We start from the raw sequence: 13,727 nt of genomic DNA, 5'->3' as shown, positions 1-13,727 counted from the left end.
GGTCATAGCTGGTGTGGATGCTTTGTGCCGTGGAGGAGGGTGGGCCAGGCAGTCGCAGGTTGCTGACCGAATGTGTGACGGGCACCCTGAGGAGACAGGTGCTTCATGTGGTGCAGGACCCCTGAGAGCGGGGCCAGCTGTGGGCAGGGGAGGCTGGCTCTGGGCTCAGTGCTGGGCTGTGCTTCTCAGGGGCCCCTGACCCCTGGCCCCAGGTCCTGACCCCTCCTGGTTTCCGACCATAGGTCCAAGCCTTTCTGGGTGATGCAAAACCCCCAGAGCAGTAGCCCGTCATGACCCCCTCCACCACAGAGTAGCTAGAGCTGCCCCTGGCTCTGCTCTGCTCCCTGCCTGCCTGCCTGAGGGGACAGCGTGGCCATGGCCTTTGCTTGTCCGCACATGCCTGTTTGAGCTGCACTAGCTGTTCTCCTCTGGGGGACGGCTCCTCCACATCTCCAGAGCCCCAGGCCCTGCAGGAGCCTGCCATGGCCCCTTGCTGCCCGGGGTGGAGTGGAGGAGAGGGCATGGTGGCTGCTGTGGGGAGCATGGGCTGGGCAGGTTGGCTGCTCCAGGTCCACCTGCTGTGCCCAGGTGGCTCGCGTCCTCTGCAGGCAGTCGAGAGAATAGAGACCTACTGAACTCCCCCATCCAAGAGGCTGACTGGGAGGACACTGGTGTTGGCCCAGTGAATCGTTTAATCAGCAGGTTTGCTGATCCCCTGCCACCCACAAAGCGCCTCTGTCTCTCTCTCCAGAATGGCTGGTCCAGCCTGGCCTGGCTCTGCGCAGTGGGGCTGTGTGGCCTCTCCCAGGGCCAGCTTCAGGGACGGGTGGTCTCTTAATGACATAATTACACAGGGACGCTGAGAGTCAGGTGCTCCCAGGCGTGGCGGCGGGGGGAGGGGGAGTATCTGTGAGCTCACCCCACGGCCCGTGCCTCCGGCAGCTCAGGGGGCTGGGATGATGGTTCAGCAGCCGCCGAGGCTCAGGAGTGGACGGCTCTGCCTTCAGAGGAGGTTGTGGCCCCTTGGCTCTTGGGCTGCCCTAGGCTTGGGTCCCCCTGGGCCTCCGCCTCCTCCCAGGTGGTCTGACTGGACAGTGCTCCCCAGCTGTCCCTTGCCCTGGTGCTGACCATAGTGTGCCCAAGCAGAGCAGGTTCTTGTCCTGTTTCACCGCTGGGGACATGAGTCCCCTGCTGCCTGAGTATCTGGGACTTGATGACACATTCCACCCCCAGTGCAGGGCCAGAGGCTTATGGAGGGGCCTGGAGAGTTGGGGCCACCGTGTGGCCGGGCGCCTCGTGCTGGTCCCCTCTGTCCTGCCCTCACGGGGGCGTGGGCTGCAGGAGCGTTCTCGGGGGGTGCTTGGGGCTGAGGGCCACGCCCAGGCCTCTGGCAGACCTTTCCCTGGCAGCCCTGGCCATGAAGCCCAGCCTCTGCCCACCCGCCAAGAAGCTGTGGAGCCGGATATAACAGCCCCCTCTGGCCAGGCTGAGGGTGAGCGCTTTCTATTCTGAGCAGAGGAGAGGCTGGGCACCGCAGAGGCTGGAGGCAGCCTGGCGCCGCGTGGAGATGCCCTCAGCTGCTGGCTGCTCTCCCCTGCTGGGCTCTCAGACCCCGAGGCTTAGGCTTTCTCTAGTGGCAGAGGGTCCGTCCCAGTCCAGGGGCTGCAGAGGGCATGGAGGACGGTGTCTGCCCGAGGTGCTCACAGCCCTGCGGTTGGCCCACATGGGGGGAGCGTGCTGCCGGGAGGGGCTGAGGGCACTGATGTCACAGGGCGCAGGCAGGCAGGCATCCAGGTCGCAGCAGAGGGCTGACTGGACGGGGCCAGGGAGGGGACCGTGGTGTGTCTGTATTGCTCACTTGGAGGACAGTTGGCCTGGGGCTGCAGTCAGCCCCTCAGGTGCCCTAGAGATACCCCGTGTGTCCAAGGCTCCACCCAAGGACCCCGTCAGCCATGTGTGCACCCACCTGCTGGTCTGAGCCAGTGCTCTCGAGGCCCCTCTGTCCTGCTCCAGCTAAAGGGGTGACCGGGGCCAACTGCTGAGCCCCTGCCAGGAGGGCCTCTTGAGGTCTGAGCCCCGGAGGCCTGGTGCCAACTGAGGGCTCCACAGTGTGTGCTCGCTTCAGTGGCCAGTGTCCTGGCCAGCCGGCTCTGCTGTCCCAGAGGTCTTGTGCACTGTGTCCTCATCGCCCAGCAGTCTCCGAGGAGCCCCTGCCCGGCGACCATGCTGGCGGTCATGCTGGTGGTGCGGGCAGGTACCTTAAGGAGTCAGTAGGGTGCGCAGAGTGAGCACGCAGGAGGCTGCTGGTCTCACGCCTGGGAGCCTCATCTGAGTGTCCCTGTCCCTAGCATGGCAGTGCTGGCGAGGGGCCCTGGGGCAGCAGCTCCGCGTGAGCTGAGCCCACTCTGGTCTGCTGGAGGGTCTCTGCTGCCGTGGAGCTGGCTCCAGTGAGAGACAGGGAGGGCTTCCGTCACCCTGCACCCTGCTGTCAGTGCCACCACAGCAAACCCCAGAGGGCAGTCACTGCAGTCCCAGGCCTTAGCCTGCCTTGAGTCCACATTGGTGCCCGTCCTGGGCAGGGACTCAGGGTGCGTGTGTGAAGGGGCCAGCTTTGGACTTGGCGAGCCCTGCACGGGAGGGGGAAGGCTCTGCCCTGTGTGCCATCCAGAGGGACTGGGCATCCAGTTGATGTGTGGCAGGTCCTATTCACACCTCTGGCCCCTGGCCCTGGTGGGATGCCAGGTATGAAGTTGGTACCATCTTGCCAGCTATCACAGGACAGCAGCAGGTCCCAGGTGCCCCAGCTGCTGGTGTGGCATCCCTGTGGGGTTTGACACTAAATCCTGGGTGTCTGACCACTCGCTATGTCCATTTCCTTCCTGGGAAATAGGAGGCCACTGTCAGTGTCAGATGGGACTTGTAAGTGACCCACTCAGTCTGTGAGTACTGAGTAGTGGCTCAGAGGTTGGGGGACCTCTGCAGACCCCGCCTTGCAGCTAAGGCCCCCCAGGTGTATCTGGGACTGCCAGCACTGGCTTGGTGCTGAGCCCTCAGGCAGCACTGCCGTCTCCAGCCACTCTGGTTGGCCAGGGTTGGGACTCAGCCACAGGATCCTTCCAGCAAGAAGATGCCAGGGTTTCCAGGTGGCCTGTGAGCTGCTCCTGTTCTTGGTCTGGGCCAGAGTTTGGCTGTCATCTCCTGTCCTCTCTACCCAAGTGACGGCCACCAGAGCTATAACTGTTCAGGAAAGCAAATTCCAGGCAGCCTGCTGGTGCCTGGCTTTTAGGGTTCTGGGGGCACGTGCTGAGATCCCGCTCCCAGCAGGATGATTAACGAGGGCGGCGAGGAGGGCGCTGGCTGCTCCTGGGTCTTGGCTGCAGGCATTCCAGAGCAGGGCCTGGCCTCTGTGCCCGGCTGCGCCAGGGTCTGTGCAACATCACGAGGAGCTGCCAGCTGATAACAGGACAGGATGGTGCAGGGAGGAGGTGGCAGCCAGAGGCCCATGGCCTCATATGTGGCCTCCAGCTGTTGCCAGCTGCAGGGGAGCTGCTGCCCAGGGCAGTGTCAGAGGAGCCAGGAGCAGCCGGGGAAGCTTGGCCCTCCACTGTCCACAGCGGGGCCACCCAGTAGCCAACCCCCTGCTCAGAGGTCTCAGGAGGCAGGCTGACCTCCACAGTCTCTGGAAGCCTCCCGTCCTGATGGGTGTCAGGTTTCCATAGTGCTGGCCCTGAGGCCAGGATGGAGTGCCTGGGCATTGCTGGAGCACAGTGGCTGCAGCCCAGGCAGCCCTGTCCCCTCAGTGAGGTGGCCGTCTTGATTGTGTAGAGCACGGTTACCAGTCCGGAGCAGAGAAACCTGGGCAGCCCTGAGGCCACTTGGTTTAACCGGGCAGTTCAGAAGGCTCCTGGGTGCCTCTGCTGAGCTGAGGGGGCTGTCCCGTGTCGGGTGGGCTCCGACAGGCTCCCTCCCAGCCCAGCCTGCTGTCCTCTCTGCTCCCTGGGGATGGCTTTCTGCTTCTGGAAAGGGAAGGGCGGGGCTTGGCTGCCAACCGGCTGAGGACGACAGGCCTGGCCCTCGGCTCCTTTCCGCTATGTGCTCAGTGATGTGTCCCGCGGACGGTCGCCTTCCTCACACAAGGAGGAAGTGTCACACGCCCCGGAAGCTTCCCTTTGTGCACTGGCTCGGGGCAGATGGGTTCCCTGACGCTGGCGGGGCCAGGAGGCCTGTTCCCAGCCAAGTAAGAGGGCCCGATGCTGGCCAGTGTTCCCCAGGACCTTCCAGCCCATGGTGCCTTTTGCCTTTCTGGGGGACTCTGGGTCCAGGGCTGGGATCACAGCTTTGTCCACATGGAGGCCGTGGCTGCTGATGCTTCGAGAACCTCCAAGTGGCCAACAGCCAGGTGTGCCTCTGCCCCGTTTTCACATTGCCAAGGGGACACTCAAGAGTGAGCTCTGCCTCCCACTCTTAAGGGTTTTTACACCTGTGCCCTGTGCTGACCTGTCCACCCCAGTCCTCTCCAGCTGCACGGCCCCTGGGTGGTGTCCCCACGTGCCCCTAATGACAAGGGAACAGGATCTGCAGCCCAAGGGGTAGCAGGATGCAGGGTGAGACATAGAGCTTGGGGGTGGAGAGACTGGCCAGCGAGGCATTCTGTGCTGTGTCCCTCTGTCCCATGATGTGCACTGGCCACAATCAAGGTTACAAGGACTGGGTGTGGTGACATCCTCAGGAACAAAGAGGGCTGCCTGGAGGGGTGGGAAGATAGTCCCTGGTGTGGCCAGGGGGAGGCAGAAGCTTCTGGTCTTCGGGCACAGTGAGCAGCCTCTGAGCACCACTTTCAGGAGAGGTCGTGGGCAGTGTGGTCCCTGTGGCCTGAGGGCCCAGGGCTGTTGGAGGGTGGGGAGCAGCCTCTCTCCACAGATGGGCATTCGCCCTGGCCTGAGATTGAGATGGCACTTCTGCCAGGGGGGCAGCCCAGATTGCACCACACATGGTCAGAGGGCTCAGAAGGCTGTCTGGCCAAAGACCCACCAGGACTGTTGCCTACAGGGGCAACTGTGCCTGAGGACTCTTGGAAGGCCAAGATGCAGGGGACTGGGAGATGCCCCAGCAGAGTCAGCTGGCCTGGGGCACAGGCCTGCAGAGCAGGAGGGCAGGCAGCTGGCCCCTGTCCACCCAACCATGTCCACTGAGCTCGACCCCAGGTGAGGCCGGTGTGATCGCCCACCACGGCTGCTGTCTCGTTTACCTATCCATGCGGGGCAGGGCAGGGCCTGGCGTCCCCCACCCCGTGGTGGTCCTGGCTGGCGCCCTTGGTGCCCTGGAGGGTTGGGGTGGGAGGGAAGGCGAGGGGCTGGCCCAGACCCTGCGACTCCACACAGGCTTCCCCTCCTTGGGGCTGGGGGCACCCAAGGTCAGGACTCCCTGTTTTCCCTGTGATTCCAAGTCTTTCCCTTGGTGGCAGAAAGGGTTGAGAGAAGGGCCCCCAAGCAGCCGGGCCCAGCACAGGGCAGGTTTAGGGGCTGAGACCTCCTCCTGGGAGTGGCCCCTGCTGCCGCCCTGATGCTCAGCCCCCATCCTGCCTCAGGTCCAGGGCAAGGCATCAGCACCCCCTGGTGGCAGTGAGAGGCCACTGCAGGCTCCTGCAAGTACGTTCTTGGTGCATAAGGAGGTGAACTGCCTGAGCAAGGGGCGTGTCTGCGGTCGGCTCCCCTCCCTGCCAGCCTCCATTCCTGCATTTGTCACTCACGCCTGACACACCTCTGTGACAGTTTGACACATGAACACCTATCCAGCCAGCCAGCAGTTCACTTCTGGCCCCCACTGTGTGTCAGGCCCCATGCTGGGGATTGGACACCAAGGCCAATAGGCCCCTATCCTGGGGGCCGTGTCCTGGGGGCAGCGGGAGGCAGGGTCATGACCACAGCTATAGGCTGTCAGGCACATAAACCAGGACAGTGGGGTGGCCAGGCCTGGAGGAGCTGACATTGGTCTGACTTGGGCAGGTCCGGGGGGGAACACTGCAGCCTGGAGGGAGTGGCTGGTGTGGGAGGGCCAGGCGCAGAGGTCTGGTGACCCTTCGAGGGCTGCGGAGTTCACCCCTGTTGGATTGCTGAGAGTTGGGCTGGGGACAGGGGGTCAGACATCTGCTTTAGGGGGTTTCCTCTGGTCAGTAGAGGCTGAGGTGGAGGCAGGAGGCCCAGGGAGGAGGCCATGGGCTGCCTGGTGGGTTAGTGGCTGGCACTGGGGCTGGGCTGGTAGCCAGGAAGTCTTTAGGACAGAGACGGAGCCCGGTGATGCGAGGGCAGGGCAGGTGCCTGTCGATGTCCGGCTCTGCAGGTGTGAGGAAGAGAGGGCTCTGGGCTCTGGGGCTCATGTGCCTGTCTGGAGCAGGGAGGGCCAGAGCAGAAGCAGGCCGGAGGGGTGCCAGCCTTCCCGTCTGGGACTGCAAGGTCAAGCCTCGCTGTCATGGGTGCAGGCAGTGCGCCCTCTCGCCGTCTCCGTGTTCCCATCTGTAGATGGGCGGGACACGCCGACCCCCAGGGTCCCTTGTTCCTACAACCCGAGCATCGACCTCGCGGCTCTGTGGCGGGCGCTTTGCCTAAAACAGGACTTACGCTCTAACCCGGGCCCACTGGTAATAGCCCGCCCAGCATTCCCCCTTCCAGCGAGCATTCTCCTGGCAAATATTTGCTGACCTTTGCTGGGCACCAGGCACAGCCTGGGGCTTGGCTCCTAGATGTGTCCTGTCCTCAGGGACCTGCAGCCCCGTGGGGAGGACAGGCCACCTGCAGAGTTGTTGTATAAGCGAGACCAGGGACGGTACTGACCATGCAGGGACTGGGCCAGTCTGGCCCGTGACGGTGGGGCTGAGCTGGTCAGAGAGGACCAAGAAGGGCTGTGGATGGCGCCAGGCCGGGGTGGGCACGAGCTTCCTGGAAGGGTGGGCTGCCTTGGGTGGGCTGGGGGCTGCCTGGAGAGCTGGGCCAGGCCCTGGGCTGCAGGGCCAGCCCCTCACCTCCACTCTCACCATGGTGCTGATCCCGAGGGGCCCAGAGGGAGGCGCTGCCACCTGCCTGTGTGTCCTGGACAGGTGGAGAAGGTGCTTGGCTGGCCGGTGACTCGTGTGCCCAACCCTTGGTTCAGCCCAGGGAGCTGCGAGTGGACGGCCCGCCAGGCCTGGCAAGCTCTCCCACCAGGCCGCCTTCCAGCCGGGGCCCCGCCCCTCCCTGCAGGGCTCACAGCTCCCTGGAAGGTGGTGGGGAAGCCCCACCCGCTCTCCTGCATCAGTCCCCGAAACTGAGCAAGAAACGGAGCCTGTCACACCCTGTCGTCCACCTAGAGGGTGACACTGTGTGGGGACCTTCCTAGGCCTGGGGGACCCCTGTGAGGGCAGAAGTCAGTCCTGTGGCTGAAACAGAGAGACAGGCAGAGGCACACGCCGGGAGGGGGCCCGGGGCTGCCTGGCTGGGCCCACCCCGCCCTCCTGGCGCTTGCTTGGTGCTGGCCCCCTGCAGCCTGGCCAGCTCTGCCAGAGAACTGGAAGGTCCCAGGACCTCGGCCACGGGGAGAGAGACCTGGATGTTTGGGGGAACGAAGGAATGTTCTTGGCTTCCTCTGGGCCTTTTACATCTTGTCTTGTTTTCTGAGAAACAAATGGAAAATTTAAAAAAAAGCCCATTCCCACATTTTTGGAGGCTGGTGTGTATAAACAGGCCGAACCTGAAAGCTTTCCGAGTAAGCAGAGAACGCCGTCAGGGGAGGGAGGCCTGCCCGGCCAGGCGCATGCGCGCTGGCTGCCACGCCCCCAGTGGCTCTGTTGCTGCCCTGGGCTTCTGGAGGGGCCTCGTTCAGGGTGGCCACAGGGCGTGGGAGGGAGCAGGCTTGCCCACCTGTAGCACCTGCTACAGGTGCGGCTCCCTGGCTCCCAGAGCCCTGTGCCTCCCCTCTAAGGGCATCCGTGTCTGCACGAAGGAAACCTTCTTGTCCTTGGCACTTGGTGGCCTTTACCCAGGAAAGCAGCTGTCACTGCCTCATGCTGGGCATCTGGGTACTGGCTCCTGGGCTGATGGCAAAAGGTGACGGATCCAGGCGTGGTGGCGCACACCTGTAATCCCAGTGGCTAGGGAGGCAGAGGCAGGAGGATTGCGAGTTCACAGCCAGCCTCAGCAAAAGCAGGTGCTAAGCAACCCAGTGAGACCCTGTCTCTAAATAAAGTACAAAATAGGGCTGGGGATGTGGCTCAGTGGTTAAGTGCCTCTGAGTTCAATCCCTGGTAAACACCCCCACCCCAAAATAAAACTGATGGAGCCCTCTGGTCCAGTCTGGGCTCCACTTCCTGGATACCTTCAGTGATGTCTGTTCTGGCAGCCCTGGGCCCTGCTGGGGACACTTGGTTTCCTCTCCTGATGCCCCATTGCCCACTTGGCCTGACCTTCTGTGGTGTCTGGCCCCACCGTCTTGGGTCTCAGCTCCTGGCTGAACTGGAAGCTCCAGGTCCCCTCTGGCCCTCATGCCCCACCCTCTGCTGCCCCCAAAGCTCGGCTGGGACGTGTTTCCTCTTTCCACGTCCTGTGGCCACAGCCAGTGGCAGCCTCTACCAGACAGGACCCCAAGTCCTCTTGAGATGTTCCTGTCCCACCAGGCTGGACTTCCTCTGTTGCCCCTCCTGCTGGAAACAGGGTGGCTATCCAGAGCCACCTCTGCCAAGGGCTGACCCCTGCGCTCCAGAGCCCTGGGAGCCCCAGCCTCTCCAGCTGGACAGCTAGACAACCCTGGCCATCGGAACGAGCCCATAGGAGCAAGCTGTCCTGTGTGAGGTCAGTTGCTTCAGCTGCGTGCAAGTCTCGGGGAAGAGTGGTTTTGGGGGCTTTCTCTGCTGGGTCCCAAGCGATGCCCTTGCAGGGCTGCCCAGACCTTTCAGGAGGGTCCCTGGTGTTCAGGAGGAAGGGGCCGCCCTGCTCATGCCTCAGGGAGTAAAGTGGGAGGCTGTGAGGTTGTTCCCGAAGCTGCCACCAGGCGGCAACAGTGGGTAGGACGGCTGGGGCACTGTGGAGGGGCCCCCAGGATGGCGGTGTCTCTGACGGTGCTGGAGGTCTGCAGGAGAGGCCCACGCTTAGCAAGCCCAGAGGCAAGGCCCAGCCAAATGCCAGCAGGAAGGTGGGCCGGTCGCTCTGCAGAAGGGTCTTGGTGACTGACGCCTTTGGAGATCAGCTGTCTGCTGGCGTCCGAGGCAGGGCTCTGGACCTCTGTCTCCTGGGAGTGGGGGAAGCACAGCCCACGGTCTGCTGTACCTGCCCGCCTGTTTCCACTAGGTGCATGCGTGGCTTCTGTCCCAGGGACCTCTCTCCAGGAATTCGTGCCAGGTGTGCACTTCCGAGCTTCGCCCCTGGGATCCCACCACTGGCCCTACTTCATGACTTCCTGCCCTCTGGAATTCATGGCTTTCCTTGGGTGGAGTTGGGCATATCATCGGCTCCAAGATGCTTGCTGTGGGGAGTGAGTCCTGAGTGTCCCTGGTTTGTGCTCGGGTGGACAGGGTCTGATGGGACTCAGTTTGGAACGTTCTGGATGCCTCCTGCTGGCCTGGGGGCCAAGGACAAGCTGAGGCTGGAGCAGCCAGCAGTGCTTATAGACAAGTGTTGGGTCATTTTCCATTTTGAAGGTGACATGTCTCCTGACAGTATGAGCTTTTCATTTGCTGCCCTGAGAAGTCACCACAAACTTAATGGTTTGAAACTACAGATTTGTTACCTTCCAGAATCCCGACGGGTCTCCCTGGTCTCCTTGGCTTTAGAGCCAAGGTGTCCCAGGGCTGGTACCTCTGGAGGCTCCGGGGCGGGACCCGTTTCCTGGCCTTCCCCAGCTGCCACAGGCGTGGCGCGCACCTTGGCTAGGGGGCCCTTCCTCCAGTCCTGAAGCCTGTGGTCAGAAGCCCGTCGTGTCTCTTCCCATGTCCTTGCCTCTTTCTGATGCCAACTTCCTCCTGTTGCTCCCCCACTTACGAAGTGTGGCCTAGCGGGGCTGTCTGCTGCCTGAGGGCAGCTGGCAGGCAGCCCCGCTCCTCCCTGCAGCTCTCCTGGGCTCTGCATTGACGTTCAGAGGGGTTGGGGTGCATGTGCTGTGTCCAGCGTCCTGCCTGCAGCGGGCGCTGAGTGCTGGGAGTTGGGGCCAGGGGGCACAGTGCTGCAGCCTCACCCCAAGCCTGGCTTCAGGGAGCTGCACCATGTCTGCCTGTTCTGGTGTGGTGTTCACTGGGGCTCGCTGCTTGACGGATGTCCGGTGTAGCATCACCTCTGCCCCCTTCCCTTGGTGTGGTCAAGGTCAAGGTCAGATGGTATGGTCCTGGGGCCACGGGCTGGGGTGCAGGCTGTTGGGGTGCAGGTGCTACGCCTGCTGGACCAGCCCCTCAGCTCTGGTGGGATATGCCAGGACACAGCAGGACACGGGGGTCTCCCCTGCTCAGGGACAGAGAGCCTGGCTGCGGCCCTGCTGGGAGGTAGTTGCACTCTTAGTTCCATTGGACCAACAGTTCTGCCTGTGATCGTCACCATAGAATGAGTATAGCTTTTCTGCCCCAAGTGGCAGACTCACGGGGGTCTTGGGCCAAGACTGTGGGCCTCACTTAGGCCTCTAGGTTATTCGGGGCCACTGGACACCCCTCACATCCAGAGGAGTCCATTTGGCCGCTGGGGAAGCATCATGTGGACTTGGATGTCCCGTGGCTATAGCTGGTCACCCTGCCCAGGTCACGGCAGCCACTCCTGTGACAGGCTGGGCCAGCCCAGGGGGCCCACAGTCCGCCTGGCTTGGCGCAGGCAATGCCGGCCACAGACTTGCTGTGTCACTCTGGTTCTGGGCCAGCTGGGGTCCTATCAGTCCTGGGGGAGGGGTGAGACGTAGCAGTCATGGGTGGGCACTCAGGGTCCCTGCGCCCAGGCTGCCTGTGCCAAGGCCCTTTGCTGGGTGGTTTTGAAGTGGAGGGGGATGGTTTTGAAGTGGAGCTCGCTTTGGGCAACTTTTGCCCAAAGTTGGGAGGGCCCTGAGCTCAGAGGAATCAGTGCCAACTCTGGTGGGATATGCCAGGACACAGCAGGACGCAGGGGTCTCCCCTGCTCAGGGGGAAGCCTGGAGGGCAGGTTCTGAGGCCATGGGTGCATGGCCCTCAGCTCCAGGGCTCCTCAGCAGGGGCCTCACCTGGACGGCTGCTTCCTGCAGGCCAGCCACAGGTCCTGGGAGCCACGTGGGGACATTTTGAGCTGGGGCCCTGGTTGCTTTGTCATGGAAGGGGCTGGGCAAATGAGTGACCTCTGCCTTCTGCTGCTGCTTCTCTGGCCTCCTTTGTGTGGCTGCCTGTGGGTCTTGGCTGGCGTCTCTGCAGCCCCTAGACCCTGTGCCTGGCAAGAAGCCTGTCTTGGTCCCTTCTGCCTCTCCGCTTCCCAGGACAGGAGAGTGTAGGCAGGAAGGACACCTTTCCCTGCTCTGAAGAGGCTCATAGAGGCTGAGACGTGGGGGGCTCAGCCAGTGGGCTAGGCTGCCACCACCCAGCTGTCAGCCAAGCATCTGTGTCCTCTTCTTATGATGACATGAACCTGTGTGGTGGCAGCGTAGAGGATGGCCAGCTTGAGGGGCTTGAGGTGGTAGGCTGTCCTGGATTGCCCAGAGGTCCTAAGTGCCATCACAAACGTCCCTGTGGGAGATGGACACAAGGGAAGGACCCTGGAGGGAGACGTTGGAAAGATTTCTCCACTGCCAAAGCAGGTCGGCTTGGAGGAAGCCTGGGAGGATCCTGCCCCAGAGCCTCGGCGGGGAGCATGGCCCCTGAGCATGGCAGCTCTGCCCCTGACTCTTGCCTGGCACCCTGGGTGCTCACTGCCGTCTGGCACCCTGGCCTCGGCTGGGTCCTGGTACCGTGCCAGGCAGCAGTGCTCCCAGCCTGACCCACTGTGTGTCCCCAAGGCGGGCTGAGCACCACCATCCCCCTAAGAGGCCTTACGTACCCGTCCCTGGGGGCCAGACACCTGCCCCAGCATGCAGGGTGCAGGGGAGGGGGTGACAGGCTTCCTGGGGTGGGAGTGGGGTGCACATGCTCAGCCCCACCCAGCGGGCCCCTGAGCCTGTTCGGCCTGGGATGCTGAACGGGCACGCCGGTCCTGCAGAGCAAGCTCACACAGGGAGCCCCAACTGTCCCGCTGCCCCTGGAGGGAAGGAGGGGCCCATCCGGGCTCTGAGGCAGAACATTCCTGGGGAGGAACGCGCCGGGGGAGGTAGACCAGGAGGCCCCAGTTATGCCCACACGTGGGCCTCTGGAGGGTTGGCCGAGGGACCCTCGCGGCACCCTCTGTTCCTTTCCAGGGCACGGCACGGTGAGGGTGCCCGCACGCCTGGGGCTGGCTTTCTAGGCCCCTCGCCCAGGCTCCTTTGAGGCCCCTGTACCTGCGGCTCCATGCCTGTCCTCTCCGGGGCCCCGCGTGCTGACTCTGGTCTGGCGGGTTTCTGTCAGCCTCCTGGCTGAGATTTAGGGAGCAGCCCTGGCCTGTCTGGGTGACACCTGGTTACGGAAGGGGGATTCTTGGCCTCTCGGCAGGCAGGGACTCATGAATCCTGGCTCCTGACAGGTCGCCGGAGGCTTCAGGTGGGTGGATGGATCAGGGACAGCGTTTCCCACAGACCCAGCGAGTCGAGGCCTGGCCATGGCCCCGGCCTGGTAGGCTTGCTCAGCCCTCCTGTGGTGCTCTGGCCTTGGTTCTGCAGGGTGAACCCCCAGCCCCGCCCAGGCAGCCCTTCTTCATCCCTGACCAGGCCCTCCCCATTCCGCCTCTTCTGACGACGACCAGAAGGGAGGCCCAATGTGCTCAGGAGTCTCTCAGGGACTCCGGATCATCAGGTCACTACAGTGGCCTGGGGGAGAGGAGCCTGGGCCAGCCTAGGTCCCAGGCAGGAAAGCCCAGCCAGCCGTGGGTCCTCTTGCTCAGGCTGGGAGGAGGGCATGCTGGGTGGGAGCAAGACCCACGTGGGCAGGTGATGGGGAAGCCTGGCCTCAGGTGGAGGGTTGGCTGTACCCTTGTACCCTGTACCCTTGGAGTGGGGCTGGGCTTTCTCCTTAAGGTCCTCGGCCACCTGGCTCTGAGAGGCTTCTGGGTCTGTCTGAGGGTGGCGGGGTGGGGCTGGCCGCTGTCCTTGGCTGAGCCTGAGCCGTAGAGCACAGCTGGGTCTCTGCCTCTGCTTTGTCCTCTGGCCCCGGGGAAGGGTGGCCTTCTGCATGGTGGTGGACTGCAGAGCCCACCGGGTTTGGGGTGCAAAGCTGTGTGGAGAGGAGCTGGCTGGGGGAGGAGGTGAAGAAGGTTGCCTGTTCCCCCTGAGCTGCTTCCACAGGCCAGGCCCCTGCCCAAGGGGGTCTCTTCCGGATTCCTCTGCCTTTCTGGGCTCCATCCTAGACTGCAGTCCCACATCCTCCTGCCATCAGACCCAGCAGCAGGCACTCGATGCTCCACAGCCCTCTGGGGGCCTGGTGTCTGCTCTCCTTATCCCCAGAGCCCGAAACAGGAGAGGACGCCTGCCTGGCAGTCCTGGTGGCCCAGGTGCACAGGCCGAGTGGCCAGGCTTGGATTCACACCCTGGCCCAGCACGACTGGGTGCCTGGAGAGGCTGTGCTCTCGTCTGTGAAGGGGGGTCCCCAGGAGTGAGCTGTAGCCCTTCCGTCCAGAGAAGGAGGCCTGACGGAGGCT

General features: G+C 63.3%; 1 protein-coding gene across 6 annotated transcripts in view; it reads left to right on the top strand.

Annotated features, from left to right (window-relative positions):
- Positions 1 to 13,727, top strand: part of MEGF6 (multiple EGF like domains 6) — a 93,648-nt gene that overhangs the window by 27,035 nt on the left and 52,886 nt on the right. Inside the window, exon 1 of one of the 6 annotated variants that reach the window (XM_079148932.1) lies at positions 1,165 to 1,492. The exons of the other annotated variants lie outside the window; for them this stretch is intronic. Within the exon in view, the coding sequence (XP_079005058.1) occupies positions 1,180 to 1,492 (313 nt within the window). The 5' untranslated portion in view covers positions 1,165 to 1,179. Of the gene's footprint in view, positions 1 to 1,164; positions 1,493 to 13,727 lie in introns of those variants that run through there. 6 annotated transcript variants of the gene reach the window in all.

The sequence above is a fragment of the Sciurus vulgaris genome, assembly GCF_902686455.1.
Source record: "Sciurus vulgaris genome assembly, chromosome: 1".
Classification (NCBI taxonomy): Eukaryota; Metazoa; Chordata; class Mammalia; order Rodentia; family Sciuridae; genus Sciurus; species Sciurus vulgaris.
The sequence above is the reverse complement of the archived record's forward strand: the minus strand, read 5'-3'. Positions and strand labels throughout refer to the sequence as shown.